This window comes from Anas platyrhynchos, chromosome 6 (genome assembly GCF_047663525.1).
Source record: "Anas platyrhynchos isolate ZD024472 breed Pekin duck chromosome 6, IASCAAS_PekinDuck_T2T, whole genome shotgun sequence".
Lineage (NCBI taxonomy): Eukaryota > Metazoa > Chordata > Aves > Anseriformes > Anatidae > Anas > Anas platyrhynchos.
Genome location: NC_092592.1, coordinates 12,696,464 through 12,715,916, shown reverse-complemented (window position 1 = coordinate 12,715,916; position 19,453 = coordinate 12,696,464). Strand labels below are relative to the sequence as shown.

At 38.4% G+C, this 19,453-nt stretch overlaps 1 protein-coding gene and 1 long non-coding RNA gene across 25 annotated transcripts in view; one reads left to right on the top strand and one right to left on the bottom strand.

Annotated features, from left to right (window-relative positions):
• LOC106019172 (uncharacterized) overlaps positions 1-11,828 on the top strand; it is a 90,840-nt gene extending 79,012 nt beyond the window's left edge. Inside the window, exons 3-4 of one of the 2 annotated variants that reach the window (XR_011810348.1) lie at positions 9,994-10,150; positions 10,459-11,828. This is a non-coding gene — a long non-coding RNA (uncharacterized lncRNA). The remainder of the gene's footprint in view (positions 1-9,993; positions 10,151-10,458) is intronic. The other variant, XR_011810349.1, reaches the window with a different exon arrangement.
• The window catches only part of LDB3 (LIM domain binding 3), a 121,431-nt gene that overhangs the window by 69,596 nt on the left and 32,382 nt on the right, over positions 1-19,453 (bottom strand). For all 23 annotated transcript variants that reach the window (XR_011810346.1, XM_038181044.2, XM_038181040.2 and 20 more), the window contains 2 exons: positions 16,002-16,153; positions 1,980-2,055 (listed from right to left, as the gene is read on the bottom strand). Coding sequence is in view for 22 of the 23 variants with exons in the window: in XM_038181044.2 (XP_038036972.1) it covers positions 1,980-2,055; positions 16,002-16,153 (228 nt within the window). In the remaining variant the exon portion in view is untranslated. The remainder of the gene's footprint in view (positions 1-1,979; positions 2,056-16,001; positions 16,154-19,453) is intronic.

Sequence of the window (19,453 nt, the reverse complement as noted above, 5' to 3'; positions counted from 1 at the left end):
AAGAAACCTGTTCCTCACCATACCTCCATTTACATGCTACCTTCTCCCACAGACAGGTCCCTGTAAATCTTTTTTCCAGCTGCAACTACTTTCTGTAGCCCATTCAGAATAGGCTACCTTCAACATGCCCTATAAACCTTTCCTAAGCACCGACACAGAATGCTCAAGTGCAAGACAACACACTTTTTCAAAAGGACCAAGCCCTTTGATTCTCGTATCGCTCTGAAGGATTAAAATAGAAAATGTGAAGTGACCTTTTACTTTATACCTTTTATGTCAAAAGCATTTTTAGGACTTTTAAAAAACTACAGTGTGTGAAGTTAACTCCTCTACAGGGTAGTTAGTTACAGGAGAAAATAGTTTTGTGTGGTAAACAGCTTTGAATGTCTATAGCAGTAATTTGAAAATTAACATCTGCCAGGGAAGAAGCGCACCTAGTATAGAGCCAATAAAAATATGATGCATAGTTCTACAGGCTTTTATGTACCTGTGGTGGATGGAAGTAGTCGGATCTGCCATACCTGCACAGGTGTGATTTAGGGTCTCAAATGATAGTTGTCAGTCTTGTGTTGGTGAATGTTTCTGAAGAGAGATGTGTACTTGCTGCCTTGAATACGAACAGCATTCTGTGTAGTTCTTAAGGAAAATAAGTACTCTCTCCCTCTTCCTGCACTTATTACTTTGCTGGTGCAGTACAACACCAGTCTAACTAAAAGAATGATCCTTTTTCTTCTAGGAATTTATGGTTGGTGACTTACAATAACTTTCTCCCAGAGTGTATTTACAAAATCACGACTTAAGCAGAAACAACTCTGAGGAAGATAAATCGTTGATTTATTTTTCCCTTCCCAAAAAGTTTACAAGATCCAGAGTGAAATAACATTACTTCTGTCTCAACTAACAAATAGCCATTCAGGTTCATTTCAAACTTGGCAAAACAAAGTTGAATCAAATTATTCTCCCCAAGTTCATTCTCTGCTAGTTTGAATGTGTCTGCAGCAGTTAACATGGATGATGTTTACCTTAGGAGCTCTGAATTTGGAAAGCATGGCATTTATTAAAAAAAAATAAAATAAAATAAAAATTATCTATGGAAATCAGAACTGCTAAGAACTGAAGATCACCTAATACCCCATGTATTTTAATTTTAAGTGTTTCTTAGTTATGTTATAAGGTTGGGATGAAACTGCTACTTACAGAATGGGTAAAATTACAGCAATGGAGATTTTACCTCCTCTCCATTTATCTAATTAAATGTATCAGCAATACAAACATCCTCCCCAGAGCTTTAGCCTAAGGATCTTTCAGGCACCCTTACTTCTCAGTGCCTCCAAAACATAGATGATGAGTTGCCAGGTACAGTCAATGAATGATGTTTGTTCTAATATGAAAATTTAAATTATGGAAGATAACAAACTTTGACAACAGAAACCAAGCCATCCATTTCCTCTGCCACTTGCTGTTATTCATTAAATTGACCTACCTTCTCTTTTATCTCAATGTTTATTTAATAATACAACAAGAATACAATATGTAAGTCCTCAAATGCCCTAACAGGTCCCCTTCTGAAATCACTGACTTTTCAGTTGTAGTCAGGATTTAGTTACACTGAGGCACAGTCTAATGGGCTTTTCCTGAAGAATAAATAAAAATAAATGTATATTTTGAGAACTTTTGGTAGTTTCTAGCAGCCTAGATGAAAGCAAAATCAAGAAGACAACAGATTCCAGCTGCTCGACTAGACCAGATTTCATCAGAGGATAGCTAGATGCTTTGGTTCTGCTAATCAGAAAATATCAAAGTACAAATTCACAAGTACACTGCATTATAGGCAGTTTTGCTACCTGTGCATTCACTCCATGTTTACTTATCTGGGAGGGGCAAAATCTATTTTCTGTAGTAGGTTTACCTTTACCCATTTACCTTTACTATGGTAGATAAAAATGTTAACTTTGGATGAGTAGAAATGTGTCACATACCTTCTGGTGGGGAATTACAGCTCTGGGAGAGTCAATTTTGGGTGCTGTGGTTGAAACTGGCACTGGACGTTTAGATCTGGGGATCAAAAAAAAAAATTAATCATGACTCCTAATTTTTGGATAAAATTTTACATTTCATGCAAAAACGTTGCTTCATCTGGAGTGAAAGCTAGGCAAAGCTTAGATTTTTTCTACAGATCACACTGCTTTTTCTACATTCTCATTTGCAAAAGTCTTGGATGTGAGAAATAAAGTTTGATATATTTTCTCTGAATGACAAAAAGCAAGCAGTTACAGAAGCAGCCTCTGACTTGGAAGATCATCCGTTTTCCACTACCTTGTGACAAACTGAATTTTTATAGATGCCAATCAGCCACAAGACATAAATTCAGGTTTGGACAATGCTCTGCAAAATGGGACTTGGAGGAGTCTTACAATGCAAAAACTAAACTTTGATTCTAAGGCATCTCAAGATCAAGTCCTCAAGAGATTATTATTTAATACCTCAAGCTATGTAGCAATTAGCATACTTTAAACTCCTGTGCAGGGAGAAAGATGAGCTTCATATTGGAGAGCACATAGTTTCAACAGGAGTAGATCACTAGCTAGTTTGCACTCCAAATGTCCACCTTTCCCCCGTGTATGATAAATATACATACACGATCATTTAAGAAAACAGATAATCCTTATTAAAATGATTGCAAAACACACTATTCACCCTTCCATTGAAACATTACAAAGACAGACAATAAAGCACAGTGACAAATGTTAACTGAAGTACTTCGGGATGCTCAGCTAAGTGAAGACCTATTTGTGGAGCTTTTGTGAGAACCTGTGTAGTACTGAATAAACCTCTGAAATCCTCCCAGAAAACACGGGATCACAAGAGAAAAAGAAATGAAAAACATACAAATAATCAAAGGAATTGGAATTACACAACTGCTACCCTATTGCCAACCAACAGATCAGTATGCCTGGAATTCTTGTCGATAAAGTTACATTTCCAAATTAGGATAGAGGAACAAAAATGAAATTAATATACTTAAAAGCACACAAAACTGTTACTCGGGCAGAAGTGATTAAGACAATTGGAACTGCTCACTTTAGAGAGGAAATGAGTAAGAGAAGACATTACAGGGGTGTAGAAAATAGTGAATGATAGAAAAAGGGGAATAAAGCTGTGCTCCTGGACATTAAGTGAAATTGAAAAGACAACACATGTACAATTGATAAAGGCAAACATTGCTTCCTAAAGTACTTGACTAACCTGAGGTGAAACTCATTGTTACAAGACAACATTGAGACAATGAGAATAGTAGGATGTCACAATGGGTTAGTCAGATAAACTTAACAAAAACTGCAGAAGATGCTTTAGGTTCAGTAAAAATTAGTAGCCATCCAGTAGTTGGTCTGTTAGTAACAGACCAACAGCGGGAGACATTCCATGCTAGGTTCACTCCTGCTTTACAGAGGGCTGTATTGCACTTTGCTCTGAAATACCTAGCAGTGGCACCTATCAGAGAAAGAGAAATGAGCTAGATAAAAGCTGGGCTTATCTAGTGTGGCAATTCCCGCATTAATACCTATCTTCATGTTGAGCTGTGTATATGGCTTTAGCTGACATACATAAAATACCCATATAAGCAGAAACAAACAAACCAACCAATCAACGCTAGGAAAAATGAGCTAATAATCCATTCAGAAACTGGAAAATTTCTTTATACAAGACATGGAAATTATGCTAGTTTTGAGAGTTGAAGTCAAAGACAATATCCTAATCTGAAAATGAACAATCTGAGGAGATAATGAAAACTGGTATTTTGGTAACCAAAAGGCAATTAACCTACGAAATTCACTGGCATGCTGTATTCCTGAAACAAGAGGCTAGAAAAGGCACTAACGCTGATATTCACGGTATTCACAGTTGGACTACATCATTGTATACTTCCTAAAAAATTAATTATATGAGAAATATATACCTTCAAGTTCCAAGAACAGCTAACCACTAACTGCCTAGAACAAACTTTCCTCAGGCATGTTACTAACTATTTTTCCTTCAGGAGTGATGCTCCACCCTTCCTCCAACCATTTCAGCTTAAAAATAGAAAAAATAAATCATATTTATGTGACATGCACACTTACCATGAAAGGTAGCCGAATCAGAGAATGGAAAAAAATATACATGTATCTATCAGCTGCGGCCCAGAACAAAGAGTTGCTGAAAACTGACAGCAACAATTTATGGATAGGCAAAGATTTAGGGGGAGATTCTGATCCTACTTCCATTGCTGTCATTTCTCAGTAAAACCAGGTATTTCTATGAAGTTGTTGACGGGGACCCGGGCATAATCAAAACCAGAGCCGGGCAGAGCAGACACTAAGTGTCCTTTTTGCTTTGTCCAGTGATTATGAATTTCAGTGCTAAAGTTGCTCAGCAATTTAAAAATTTTTTGTCACTTAGAGTGACATAGCAAACATATACTGCATGTTTGATGCCTAACTGACAAATATTTGTATTGCAGCAAAGGGATTTATTTACCAGACTACTCCATCACTTCTGTGGTTTATTGTCTATTTTTCTCAGTCATTGCCTGACCACAGAAGATGTTAAAAAGTTGTATGTCTTTCAGATATTACTGATAATGTACCTCTATCATTCACAGTGCTATCTGCCTAGGATTTACATTTCACACTGACTTGGAGATTTCAAGACTTTACTTGAAATCAAGGAGGTTCCTACATCTCTTCGCCCTGGATGTTTGTAGCTGTGATATTTAAAAACAGAATGATGAGGCTTGCTGGATTTAACCACAGGTTTTCACCAGAGAAAAGGGCAGAAGAGGTGAAATCAATTTGTGGAATGAGAGACATATGAACTTGTAAAGTGATTGTTTACATAAGAGCTATTATTCCTGAGAGAAGCATCTGCAAATTCAGGACATTTTTTTCTTCCCCCTTTTGCTAGATGAATCTAATCCTGCAGCAACAATTCTAACTTACAGTTTTGCTTTCCAGGTCATGAAGGTACTGCTGTACAAAAGCAAACCTAGGTTTACATTTTAATCCACTGATTGCAAAATTATTTTATTCCAAACACTCAGGGAATGTACTTGCTTAGCAGGGCTGTGAGGAGGATGAAAGTCCAAATTTCACAAATGATTGTGATAGTTACAGATCTGATGTTGAAATGTTCAATAAAGAGAGTTTTATTCCAGTCAAAGCAATTAGTTTAACTTCAACTTTCATACATTCTGTTCTATATTTTCAAAGTTTAAAATGGAAATAAACCCTCCCCCCCCCCAGCCTTAAAAGATGAACAAATGAATCATTCTGGCATTTTCTGAATTCCTTCTCCCACAGTACTGGTCCTCTTCCTTAACAAAATTCAAAAGCAAGATGGATCTAGTTTTGCAAAGCAGTTCCATTTTGATATCACTGCTGATAAAACTGTCAAAATTTCTGCTTGTTCCCACCTACGCAAATATAACTTTAATTGAAGAGCACTTGACTTCAAGCCTGATATTTTTGCACTTGCAGCAAAGGTTCATTAGGGGTCAACTGCATTAAGAGGAGCTGCGAGAGAGTTCTGTAACGCAGGAACACTTTAACCCTTCCTCAGGGGAGCACAGTACTATACTTGCAGAGAGGTGACATGATCTAAGAGATAGTAGCACTTTTTCATTTGCACGACTTCTTTTATATTTTACAATTTTACCAGTCAGTGTCTCTTCTTTACTTCTTGAATTCTCAGGACAGCTAAAACCAACATTTCTTTTCTTAGAGTAATCTGTTGCTTTCATTTTGTTGCATGTGAGCACACGCTCTTTGAGCATCTTAACAATTGTATCGGAATGTCTCAGGCACTGAAAAATGGAAAAAACATCAAGTCCACAGAAAGGTAATAAAACATTAAATTAGGGTTAGAAATACTTAGAAAACATTTTACCTACTTTACTTTTAATGAAATTGAGTAATTATGGAGTGGGTCAGCACACAGTGGGATGCAGAATATAGTTTACAGAGTTGGGGTTCTGACATATATTTGTGTTAATGCAATAATATTTATATTAATGAAAATTTGAAAAGAAAAAGTAAAAAGACTAAATCTTCTTCATGGTCATCAGTTTGACATGTCCATCTTTTGCCAAACAGTGAATTATATTGCCAAACACAGAAGCTTCTTCTTGTTTCTAAGCCTTACAAAGAGAATATTGAGTCTTGTTTTTAAGTTTGTTAAGCCCTGCTTGGGACATCAGTAAAACAGCCTCAGAAACTTCAAAGAGAATCACACACACACACACAAAAAAAACCAACAAACCCTGAGCATTTCACAATACTTCAAATATCACTGTGATCACTGTGGGGCTAGGAAGAGGCATAGTTTTCCCTTATCAGGATATTATCTGTGCCTGCAATAAAATTGATAAATACTTCCATCAGCAGTTTTGCTCTCTCTGTTTCAATGGTGAACACAAATATTAGTATTTGGATGGATGACTGATTTGTTAATTATTTCCCTTCATTGCATTGCACTTGGATGGATTGTAGTACTGGCAATTATGCTTTCTGAGTCTAATGCTCATACCCATCGGAATATATGAAAAAAATTAAAAAAGCCTTATTCATAAATGCGACCAGCCTGAAGGGAAGCAGCTATCCAAACGTTCGTGAAAGAGAATTTGTTTGCAAGTATGTAATACCTGACTCCCGTAGAAGGGATCTGAGCAAAGGCTAGATGTGAATGTTGTGGGAACAGGAGGGAGAGGAACCTTGGAGAGTTTTGTGGAAGGGAGGAATGGAAGAGAACAGGAGAAGCTGTGATTTTAGAAAAGGAGTATGTATCTCAAAATGTTGGAGAAGCAATCAAATTCTATCCCCTTCTTTTATCTTTTCTCCTCCTGTCACACTGCATAGTGCCTGCTCCATCTTTTTTACCCTCCCCCTCATTCCCGCTAGACAGTATCTCTTCACTCCAACTCCTGCACAATCTGCCCTCGAGCCTGTTCCCTCCGAGTGGTGTGCCTGGCTACTAATGCCTCCATTGCCTCTTAGTTGACTTGGCATCACCCCTCGGATTCCTCCACCCCAGCAGCAACTGTGGGCAGAATTTAGATTGCCAAGCTACAGAGAAGGGTTTTACAGAATCAAAACTGAGAGACTGAAATAGAATCAAAATAATCAGAGAGTTCAGAGCTTAATTGTCTATAACCTCACTTGAAATCCCTGAGTTCAGCATAGTTTTTATTATTCATGATTACACGGTTGTATTTATTGTTTCTAATTACTGCCAGATGCTAAAAGATCTAATTAAGGTAAACAAGAAAATAATAAAATGATTTGTTAGAAGAGAAGGACAAGGCGTTTGGGTTATGGAAAGATCTAATAACGGAGAGCAGAGAGTTATAAAAAGCAGGAGAGGCGCTGTCTTTATTCAATGCTTGTATGTAGCCTATCATAACCTGGTCTAGAGACGTGAATCACTCTCCCCAGTAAACAAAATAGGTAGTAATTCTGAAGACTTGGACATCAAAAATATTTCCGTAAGTTCTTCAGCTGGAAAGCATCTGATGTGCAACATAGCCATTTCCTCTGCCACGCAGATAGCGTACCTCTCATTTTTACACTACACCATTGAAGTAACATCAGACTCTAGGGCAGTCCTGCAACTCTTGGCTTCTCAACAGCTTTCTAAAGGGTGAAAGGCATTCAGCTAAAGATTACAGAGCAGCTCTTGGGGTTGCTGTAGAGCATCACCCTGAAGAACCAGCAACAAAAATCAGGGAATCACAGCCAAGCCTCAAAGGTATGATGATGAATCTATCTCCTTTTAAAAAAATACAGTTCACAAAAGAATAAAAAGCTTAGTAACTGCCTTCTGTAGAAACACACGAGTTCAGGTGTTGTCCAAATCCAAATAGGCTTCTCATGTTATGCAAATGAAGTCTATTTTTTCCCCTTGCTTCTCGACTAAAAGCGAAAGCCAAACTCTGGATACTGTGAGCATCCTGACCACAAATAACTTTGGGTTATTTTAATTAACTTAAATTTATTTCCTGAAGCCGTTACTGACGCACATTCACTGGCTGGTTTTCCTGTAATTCCTCTTACTTGGAACGTGGACATTACAATGTGCCACATGGCTTTTAGAGTGTTTCTAATTGACATACACAGCATATATGGAAAGAAAATTTAGAGAACTGGGATAATGAGATCTTAACTACAGTTCAACTCATTTATGCATTCACTCTTTCTATTTTCAAGCTAAAATACATCAATAAGCTTTCCATAAATAACTTTTTTCACCACCTTTTCTGATTGTTTAGAGGACATGAACGGTTGTGGTGTACACGGAGCCAAACACCCCTTGGCACTGTCCCACCACAATAACATTCAGTAACTACTGTCTGGCCAAAGCTTTAGAGCTTGTGAAAGACAGGAAAATCTTCAGCTGTTGCCACAAGCAACTGACATGTTTGCAAGCGCTACCCAGAGATACCTGCAGAGATGCACGTCCTACTTGGTAGTGTGCCAATACCTATATATTTACATCTTGGTTACTAGGCAAAACAGACAAATTAGCAAAGGCTCTCAAGAAACACAAATTGAAAAAAATACATATACCACAGCTACTAGATGGGTCAAATGTTCTTTCTTCACCATTAATTGAGATTTGTTGAAAAAAGAATGAGGCCTTGCAGCTTTTTTAGTGGCTGATGGGCATGCAACTCCACAATAAAAAGGATCCAAAGGAAACCAGTATCCTCACATCCACAATAATGCATCACAGGATTGATCCTGCAAAGCCTTAGCATTTAGCCTGATTGAATGATTCCTCATACCACTTCTTAAAAACACTGTCTCAGCCTTTCCAATCAGATGGAAGCAAATAATTTACATTTTGACACATCCATGCTTAGGCCAATCAACATCAATCAATAAGAAAAGGTCCCAGCGCTAACACATTGTGACCTTCTTGTCAGCTGTAACATTTGGGGTAACATATCAGCTTCCTGGTTGCAGAATGCAACCAATAACTAACTATGCGTTAGAAAGAATGTAACTGTCATGTGGATTGAGTTGTGTAAGCCCATTGACTCTGATGAGATGCGCCAGTGATACTCATCGTGACCTTTCCATGGTGAGTGCAACGTAATACATACAAGAATTCACAAGGAGATTATCTTTAGCTCATCCATAGAAAATTTCTCAGATGAATAAAAGGATGATTTTACCCTCACTTCAGAGCTGGTATTTGGGGGACAGGGAGGAAGTGATGTGCATGCTGAGAACCATTCTAATCCCCAAGCAGAATCTTGCTGTAATGAAAACTTCACTGTCCTTTAAAGCCTTGGCATATATCCACAGTTTCCAGGCTCTTTTCTAAAACTAACAAGGACACTTAATGCAGCGAGTGTAAATAGCAGTCCACTCAAGCTGCTCGTGTAAGGAATATATTTATATTCATTGCAGTTACTGACATTTATATTTTATTTTCCATGGAAAAAGCTACTCATCAATTTTTAAAGCATTAAATGTTACTACTCAAAGATGGTAACTAACAGCCTTGTCGAAATGCCAGCCTAGCATCTAGTAACAAATCCTACTGTCCTCTCATACCTGTGTACAGAGAGGATTGGGTAGGCAATGGGATTCACCTCTGTTTCAACAAGGACTGAGGGAGTACTACTCGTCAGCTCATAGTAATACAGGTTAACTTCCTTAATCCACTAGAAGAGTATGTCTTTTTCAGTGCTCTGAGCACTCAGCGTCATCAGAAATTTGGGGAAGAAACCATGGATATTGAAGGTAAATGGTTGTCAGAAGCTCTAGAGTCAAATGTCTAGGCAAAATAAAGTCTCACATCACATTCACCATTATTGTTACTCTTTTTTCTACTAACCTGATTAAAATTTCAAATTCATACATAATTTGATTAAGTAGGGCATGTAAACATCTGACTATGCTGTTATCATCTTTCCAACAGTAGCTTTTGTAATACCTCTCTTGAATACAGGTACATGCAATTACCTACAGGCTGAAGCATCCAACTGAGTAACTGTCCTATGAAGAGAGGCTGAAGACCCTTACGCTGCCCAGCCTGGAGAAGAGGAGGCCAAGAGGTGACCTCATTGCTCTCTACAGCTTCCTGAGCAGGGGAAGAGCAGAGGAAGGTGCTGATTTCTTCTCCCTAGTCACTGATGGCAGGATGCAAGGAAATGGCACCAAGCTGTGCCAGGGGAGGCTGAGACTGGATATTGGGAAAAAAATATTTACTGTAAAGGTGGTCAAACACATGCACATGCTTCCTAGAGAGGTGGCTGATGCCCCATGCCTACTGGTGTTCAAGGGGCATTTGGATAATACCCCTAATAACATGCTTTAGTTTTTGGTTATCCCTGAAGTGGTCAGGCAGGTGGACTCAATGATCTCTGAAGGTCCCTTCCCACTGAACTACTCCTGTTTATTCTGATTTTTGCAGGTCTCTGAAACACACTGTCCACGTGGTTGCAGATCTCAGTACTCGGCCCAGTCTGGATCAGAATTACTCCAGTGAACATGACATGGAACATCTAGCATTACACCAGCTTTGAATTTTTTTTCCTGATATTTAGCCAGTATTTTCTTGATTTAACTTGTAAATTCTGCTGATAATCATAATAGCATATTTAAACAATTTTTATAGAACTCAGGAAAGGAACAAATTAAAGGGCAGTGCTTAATTCTTTTTTTCTTTTTATACTCTGATACTCTTTTCTCTTAAGTGTCATCTAATTTCAGACTATATTTCTATGGCAATATGAACATATTTGTACTTGAAAATACGGTAAGAGCCTATCATTTCTAGTGAAATGTTATCGAAGCAAGTTGAAACATGAGTAGTGTGTTTTGAACACTTAAGGCTGAGTTGTTAAATACTGTGTTCTGATAGGGGACAGGCATTCATATCCTTAGTCCAGTCTGACATGGTAGCAATGGACTTGCTTCTGCATCCAGTATTTCAGAAGTCCTTACTGGAGTCTCAATTGGGTCCTTGTCCCAGGAACTTTTCAGTGCTGCTGTGCTAGCCATTGAATCCCAGGTGGAAATCCTGAGCTGTAAAAGTGTTGCTGCAGTCTCATCCAAGAAGCAGTTGTTTGGCACTGGGAATTCAGCTTCCATGGTTTTAAGACAGCAGTTGAAAGGCAATAACAATGAGGAAAAACCTAGTTACCCCCAGAATGGACTTCAGGAAATGCATTCCGAATGTTGAACACAAGCACTAACGAATTATCACTAGCATCAGTGTTCTCTTCAAAAACAGAAAAAAAAAGTCACGTTCACATAGGCTCAGATTCTCCTTTTATAATTAAGTAGTGCCTGAATGGAAGCATCACTAATTTGATGAATGTAATAAAATCATTCAAAGAACGAAAAAAATTTCAAAGCCATACTTTTATTTTCAGTTGGGTTTTACTGATAATTTCCTGTTTGGCAATGTTTCTACAGAATAGTTGGAGTACCACTATTTTAAACTGTGCTTTCATGGCAATTGCCTACAGAAAATTGTTTACCCTTGAAGTGGTATATACACCCTCTTCTAATTTTTCAAGCATAAACCCACCCTAGATCTGGTTCTGATTTTAAAATGTGCCTATCAGCAGACATAAAACATGCACAGAATTGTTTACTATTTACAGCTTCAAACAAAAGAAAGCAGTTTACAATAACCACTGAATTTCCTTTGCTTGCAGTTTACTGTCACCACAGGCTTTATTTATAGTAGGCCTGAAATAAATACTGCAGAATCAGCCATCTATTGGTGCTGTGCGAAAAAAGGAAAGCTATTAAATATTTACCATAAATCTCTCATAGCTTTGCCTCTGATTCTTTCCCTTTTGCTAGAAAAAAGGATTATTTAGCTCCTGATTTTCCAGCAAAAGGCAGTCAATTGTGGCTGCCTGGAAGTAAATGGTGCTCCATCACTGGCATGCCTTTGGAGCGGGAGATTGTGTCAATGCCCGCCAGGCACAGAAGGCCTGCACCTTCCCTGCTCCCCTGCAGCAGCACATGGTGACGCCAAAGCAGGCGTCTTCGAGTGTCACAGGAATGCTTGTGCCAGCAGAATGAGACACACTCATATTACAGCACTTTCCAAAACTAAGTCAGTACATTTGGTGAATCTTTTCCAAGGAGGCTGATCAGATTCCTTGAGTTAAGATCAAATGAATGTTGTGGATGCTCCAGTGAAATGTGTTGACAAATAATACTGCACTCATGCATTGCATTTACTGTGAATTTAAAAAAGAAACCTATTTGTAGCAAATAAAAATAGATTTTGCATGCATCTCATTTTTCACCTGTGAAATGAATGCTGGAGGACAATAAGCAGATGGTCTAGTCTCTGTGGAACAGACATCTTGTTAAAGATGAACTTTGACTGGCCCAGAACAAAAATGCCTCAGGGCAGCTGTGTAGCTCAAGTAACCGATTAGAAACTGATACTGAAAAATGACTGAGAACTAAACTCCAGTAAGGCACAAAAGGATTAAAACCAATCTCTTTTTCCACCAGAGTTCATCACAGAGTATGATCATAGCCTTCCACAGCATTGTCTTGCAGAGCTAGCACTATCGCATTCAGTATGTCCTGAGTAATATGGGTATCGAAGGAATCACACAACAGTCTGGGTTGGAAGGGAACTTAGAGATCATCTCCTTCCAAACCCCCTGCCACTGAAGAATGAATTCACTGCAGCTGTGTAAGTACGTAATGTTTTAGAACACCAACATTATTGTTTGCCTGAATATTATTGTACCTCATGGAGCTCTACTGTGTAACAGTGCTCAGTGTCAAGGAACTTTCCCTCACTGCTGCTCTCTGTCCTGCAGAGAAAGAGAATTCACTTGCTAGATATATCCTTTTGTTTTCTAAACTGAGGAAGCAGAGCTGGCCTGGCCTCTCTTCCTCTAAGAACAGTCCAAATACTTCAATTCCTTACCACACCACTTGCCTCTCTGTGTCTTTTAACTTCCCAATAGCAGCACAGGGAAGGACACTGCAAGTTTGAGAACTAGGTATCCAGAAATCGAAAACAAGCAGTCAGGAAAAGGCAGCATTTCACTCAAAGGCCAGTAACAAGTCAAGTTCTGACTGCCTGATCAAACCTCTGGCAGAGTTGGCAAGACCTCCATTCATGTTTTGTTGTCATGTTTTGTGAAGGTTCATGTGAAACCATAGCAAGGATGAGGTGATGAAAGGTAAATTTAACAGTGAGTTTAAGGAAGGAAGTGGTCAGAAAACACTTGACACCCATAACTTCCTATAGATATCCCATAATGGGATATCTATATGACAAACATGGACAATTGAGCGCTGGCCAGCACTGCACACCAAGCACTCATTGAAGAGCTATGTTAGCTACACTGAACAGTGCAGATTGACAGTACTTGAAGAAACACTGTTTGTGTACTCAGAGAAGTGCAGATTCTCATTGTTTGTGCAGAAAAGTATGGATGGGCAGTCTTATTGCTTCCCCTCTGCTATATTTGATGTCTTGCAGTTCTATGTCCTGCACAAGTGCTGACACCGCGTACGCTTTTCTTGACAACCAAATAAAAAATAACCAGTCCCCCACCCTGAAAAAGAAACTCCACAGGGAATTTAAGTGTGATAATAAAAGTGAGTAGCAGCAAACGGTGTCTGAACTGTCAGGTTATAAACAACGCTCATGAAACCTTCTTGGTCAGGATCAATAAAGGAAAAGGCCATCACTCTTGAGAGCCAATAGCTATTAGAAAAATAAAAAGCTTTTGGTCTCAGAGTGCTTACATCTAGATTTCCTGTTCCACTGCTTCCTCTTGGCATTATAGACTAAACAAGCGAGTTCCCTGTGACTTTAGTGCTGCAACAGCGGAAACAAGCCACAGATGGCCTGGTAAGGCATTCCATGATCTTGAAAAGTGTTTTGTAGAGCAATAAGACTACTTCACATTAATGCCCAAGATCATCAGAAAGTAGGGCTTAAATTTTCCTATCACAGCAATCAATTCCTAATTTGCATATATGACTTTCCATTTGAAAGGATTTCCATTTCCAAACTTCTACGCATATTAGATAATTTAGTGTCCCCATCTCTATAGCATGTACAGAAACTAGCTTTTGTTTTCCATAGTAGTAGTACAATCCACTCCAGCTCCATTGCTGCAAGCTATTTCAAAAATTAGAAAAAAACTTTTTTCCTGGTAACCAGGTCACAGAAGGTTTTGATTTTGTCCTTTTGATCTTTCTGTGGTTGAAAATTACAGTCACTTGCGACCTATCCAATATTTTTTGTGTTAACTATTCTTCTGCTCACGAATGCAATTTTCATAAAATTTTGTGTTGAAAAATTTTGTCTCAATATAAAACACAATGATCCAATAGAAATCAAACAGATGTTCTAGATATCACAAAGGGTTTTCCTTAACTTCCAAATAACTAAAAACAATTTAAATCATTTCTTAAAAAAAGATGTCATACATATCTCTTTATCATTAACATTCATTAGAATATAAAAATTAGAGTATAAAATAAAGTATACATTAGAGTATAAAAATGCTGGAGTTGGCCACACGATGACGATTCAACTACATGCTTCCAAGATAGTGCCCCATCATCCTCAAGTATTTCCATGCCACAATAATTTTAAGAGAGCATTTTTAAACTGGCTTGTGATATAAAGCCCATTTCAGTAAGTTTAGGATCAGGCTCCTGATCGTTTTATTTTAGCAGAAAATCTTGCCTAAGCACCTTAGAGAGACACTTGCACATCATATGAGGTGGTAGAAATCAGTCTAGGCATCTCTCTATCTTCCTGGCATTTCTTGAAATAGCTAGACCACAACCTCAAAGAAAACTCTGAGAAAGTCTGAAACATTTGAAAAGTGGAAAGCTCTATTTTAAGCTCTTTTCTGGGGAATATATAGATCTTCCCAGTGTTCTCACAAAAGTTAACAAATATGTTGCTAATTTGTTAGCATCTTTTCACTTTATGTACTTATTACCTGGAGCATCCACTTAAAGACAAACTTGAAAATTACAAAACCATGTGGGAAATTCAGCCATACATCTTTCTTTAGAGTATCCTGCTAAGTGGGGACTGTTAGCATTAGGTCAGAGGTTGGACTCAATCTTGAGGTCTCTTCCAACCTAGAAATTCTGTGATTCTGTGTCTTGGAAACCTAAGAGCTAAAGCTCTGTGTCCCTTAGGTGTTAGCCTGTTCTTGATGCTACGTAGCTCAACTCTGTATCGATATAAGATTTTCTGGTATGTTCTCAGGAATTTTATTTCCCCATTACAATTTTTTTAATTACCACTTTCTATGTCAGTCTTTGCCCAGCCTATGTAAAAATTACCTCCTCAACAAGGCAATAAAAATGGCAGTTACTTTGCTTCGTACTGTAACGGAGCTGTAAATGTTAATGCAACTATTACAGAACATCTCAGTGCAAGCTTATCTGACTTGAGAGCAAGTTTTCTAAAACAGAAGCAATATTAACCTGGAAAAGTTAAGAGATCTGTTATGTGAAGGGATTCTGTGACTTCCAATCTCACAGGTGCTAAACCATGAACAAAGATTCTCAGCCTGCTGTGAGCATGCACTCTGGGGGTGACAGGTTCCCCCCATTGGATCAGAACACTTGTGATATGATGGCTGTTTCTAGAACAGTCACTCATAAATGACCAAACAAAATTGCATGTTGCCCACATGGGAATTTGAAAAAGAAACATCACTGTTGGACTTACTTTTTAACAAGAGCCTGAATTCACAGGAAATACACCTGCATTCAATGGGCTAAATTCAATACAGAAACATTCACATAGCGTATCAACCATATCGATACCTATAAAAAGCCACACCAACTTCTACAAGAATCACAGCAGATTTTAACTGTGCCTGCTTCAAATAAATCTAACAAGCAAAGACGAAGCACATATCCTTTAGTCATGAGTTTCACAGAAAGCCCTTCAGAAAGCAAGAATTTTAACTTAAATCAACTTACTTCTGAAGAGTGAGGCTCAGGTTATAGTTGGCAGACTTGATCTTGTTCTGAGCCTCTAAGTGGGTCATGCTGTCAGTGTTGACTCCATCAATGGCTACCACAAGGTCCCCTTGGTTCATCTGTGACTGTGCTGCCTTGCTGCCAGGGGTGATCTATGTGGGAGAAGAGAAGAAAAAGAAAAGTTCTCATCAGTGTAAGTCATTCTGCACGCAAAGCACTTCTACAGAACCTGTCCTGAATTATAATGGGAGATTTCCCCCAACTACTGCTATTGCTGCAGCTATTATTGTATGAAAATTAAACAAACTCACTTAACTCACATTTCTGAAAAGGTCCAGGACAATGTCTGCTTGTCATTATTTACATGTCAAGAAGTTAAATCGAGTGTAGTGGTTCTCTTACCACATATTTTCTCCTCCTCAAGGGGATAATTATCATTACTTATATTGGAGTAGTATATAGAGACACTAGAATTGGAAAACTAAGAAGTCACTATCTGCAGCATGATTTTTTTTTTTTTTTTCCTCCTAAAAGTCATTTTTCCCTAATTAATTCATTATCCTGAGCTGACAGAAAATGGTTGTGTGTGAGGGGCCTTGGGCATGCTTTCCTTCTTTTGTAGTGAGCTTTATAGGAAATACATGTAATCCTTCTTAACCTTACCCACATGCATTTACAGCTCCATTACCAAGACACACCACTACATACCCAAGATAATCTCATCAGTCTGTTGCACTTGACACTCCAGAAAAACCACCAGCACATTTAGAAATAAGAAGCCCCAAAGCTCTGACTACAAACCCAACTATTGTGACAACAGTTTAGAAACTCTGGTTGCTCAGTATGGCATTGCTCCGTGTCAGCTCCAGATGCCTTGTGGCATGCATCTTCTTCAAGAGGACAGTATCCTGACCTTCATTTTATGTAGCCCCCTCAGCCTGCAGCTGTATGACACTGATTCACTACAGCCATCTCTGCAACTTCGCTCCATTAGGGAACACCAACTGAAAGAGAAGAGTCCCCACATACCTTCAGCCACATCTTAGTGAGTACATCAGATTTGTCCTCTGTTCTCTGCACTCAGTATATAGAGGGTACAGACATAAGCTGTAGTCTTATTTTTTTGGTACACACTTCCTTACATTCCTCACTTAAAACAAACAAAAAAACACCAAAAAAAGCACAACAACAACAATAAACAACACAAGGATAATCTAAAATGCTACAACAAAGACTGCAGTCCACAATTCTCGTGCCTTCTGTACACTGAGCATAAAAGTGAGATGTGTCTGATTGTAAGCCAGAATTGTTGTGTGGCGGGGTGAAATACATTGACTTCTCTCTCAGTTTCTCTGATTTCTGCTTCTTCCAGTCCAAAATTTAGATGTTATATCTAAAAATAAAGACACAGTGGGTAACTACTACTGACACAGAATTAGAGTCAAATTAAGAGCGAGGAGATGGTCATACTAATGACTTGGTTTCACTTACCCTAGTGGGATATTTTCTGCCTAATACTTTTAGAAAACACTACCAAAATGAAACGTGTATTTATCAGAAGAACCTATAAAGCACATATTCCCAAGCAAATTTGGAACTTGAACTATGGCCATTGCATTGGCCTATCTGAGGCTAAGAGCTACAGAAGTGCTACAGAAAAATTGTGAAAAATAAGGAAACGGTCATGAATCATGGCTTACCAGCCAGCATTCCTTTATCTGAAAATGAAAGGAAGGGGATTTATAGTCATCTCTTCAGCTACATATAACGACAGTAACAAATTCTGCACTGTATTTCTTCATACAGCTCTACTGTTCCAATTCTCATTTCAAGAGCCAGTGCAGCACTGATGTCAATTTCCCTCTAAAATTCAGTTTATTAGAGCTGCATAAACAGTACTATGTAAGACTTTCAAATTTTAAAGATGGATCCAATTTATTCTATCCATAATTCACAATTGTAAAAACATCAGGAAAGGATTACTTCTTTCCCCAGTCTTCTCACTGGCTAATAGATATGTTGTGTAGATTACCTGGTTCCCTACAGCTTTACATAGGAAGCACTGTTAAAATCCAGAATTCTAATTTGTATGAAGTATCCCAATCAAAATCAAGAAATAAATCTATTTTAGACAGAAGCTAACAGGCCCATCTGAGAAACTTTCAAGGGAACCCAGAGTGTGCAGTTACAATGGCCATTGAGAACAGTCAGCAATTGCTGGGGACAAAATACCAGTGTACATATGGAGATACAGGAGAGCCAAATCTGAAGTGTCAAGGCACTTTCAAGACTATCTTGTTCCCATTTTTAAAGATCCAGCAGAAAGGAATGGAATGCAAAGTGTTTATCTATTGGCATGCTCCTTACCCTGAAAATTCAGCTCTCATCTACTATTTACTTACTAAATAATCACAGACAGAGAAGATCTGTCTTTGTGAAAACTTCAGAAATTATTTTCTATGTAAAAAGTTGTAAAAAAATATTTAGAAAATGAAGCGTGAATTGTTAATTCTACCTCAAAATTAGACTGAAAATCCAGGCGCAATTGTCACAAAGTCAATTCTAGTTTGCTTGTAACCCAGCTTCCCTTTAAATACAAAATTAAAAAAGCGATACTGAATATAGAAATATAATACTGCCAATGTAAAATATAGTTTCATTTTGTCCACTAATGCTTTTATCTTAAAACATCACTAAATCTAGACAGAGCTATTTCAGAAAACCTTTGTAATGGTCTTACTCACTTGCTCTAGGTTACAGCACAGCCTTTGGATGCTAGGTGTTGCGAGTGACTTTTAGGGCTACAGTGAGACGTCTGCCAGAGATTTACGGCATAGCTGTAATATCTGCCAATTGATTTAAAACAAAACAAGAAAAACAAGCCAGAATACTGCTGACAGTAAGATCTAATTTTAACAGCATTTCCTTAGCACGCCAAGCACAGACTTCATCTTGAAAAGCAAAGCGTATTTCACCTCTCTCAGAAGAGCACAGAAGCACTCGCTGCTTCAGAGATGTGGATTTTTAGCTCTCAAAAATTTCCTACAAGGGAGACATCTGACTTCCAATATCCCCAGCTTAAGGCAAGTGGGCTAGCTGGAAGTATCACATGTTGCTTTGAATGCACCACAGAGAATTCTTACTACACTCTTTTGTGAGGAGAGCTGTATACTGGGTGAATATATAGCACACCAGTGACAGCTGTGCCCTAAAAAATAAGTCTGCACCGGGTTCAGAGTAAGTGCTACTTAGCAGGAGTCCTGGGAGGCAGTGTACAAAGTGCAGCTGCTGCACCACCTTGAGAGCAGCATGTGTTCTCGTGCAAGCCCCCTCAGCTCCACTCCGAAGGGAGAGGGACAGGGATCAGGCAGCATTTGAGTGGCTGAGTGTTAAAATACTAATGAGAATGCTTGTATAAACAGATGGATGGACACAGCTTCCCTGCCCCCAAG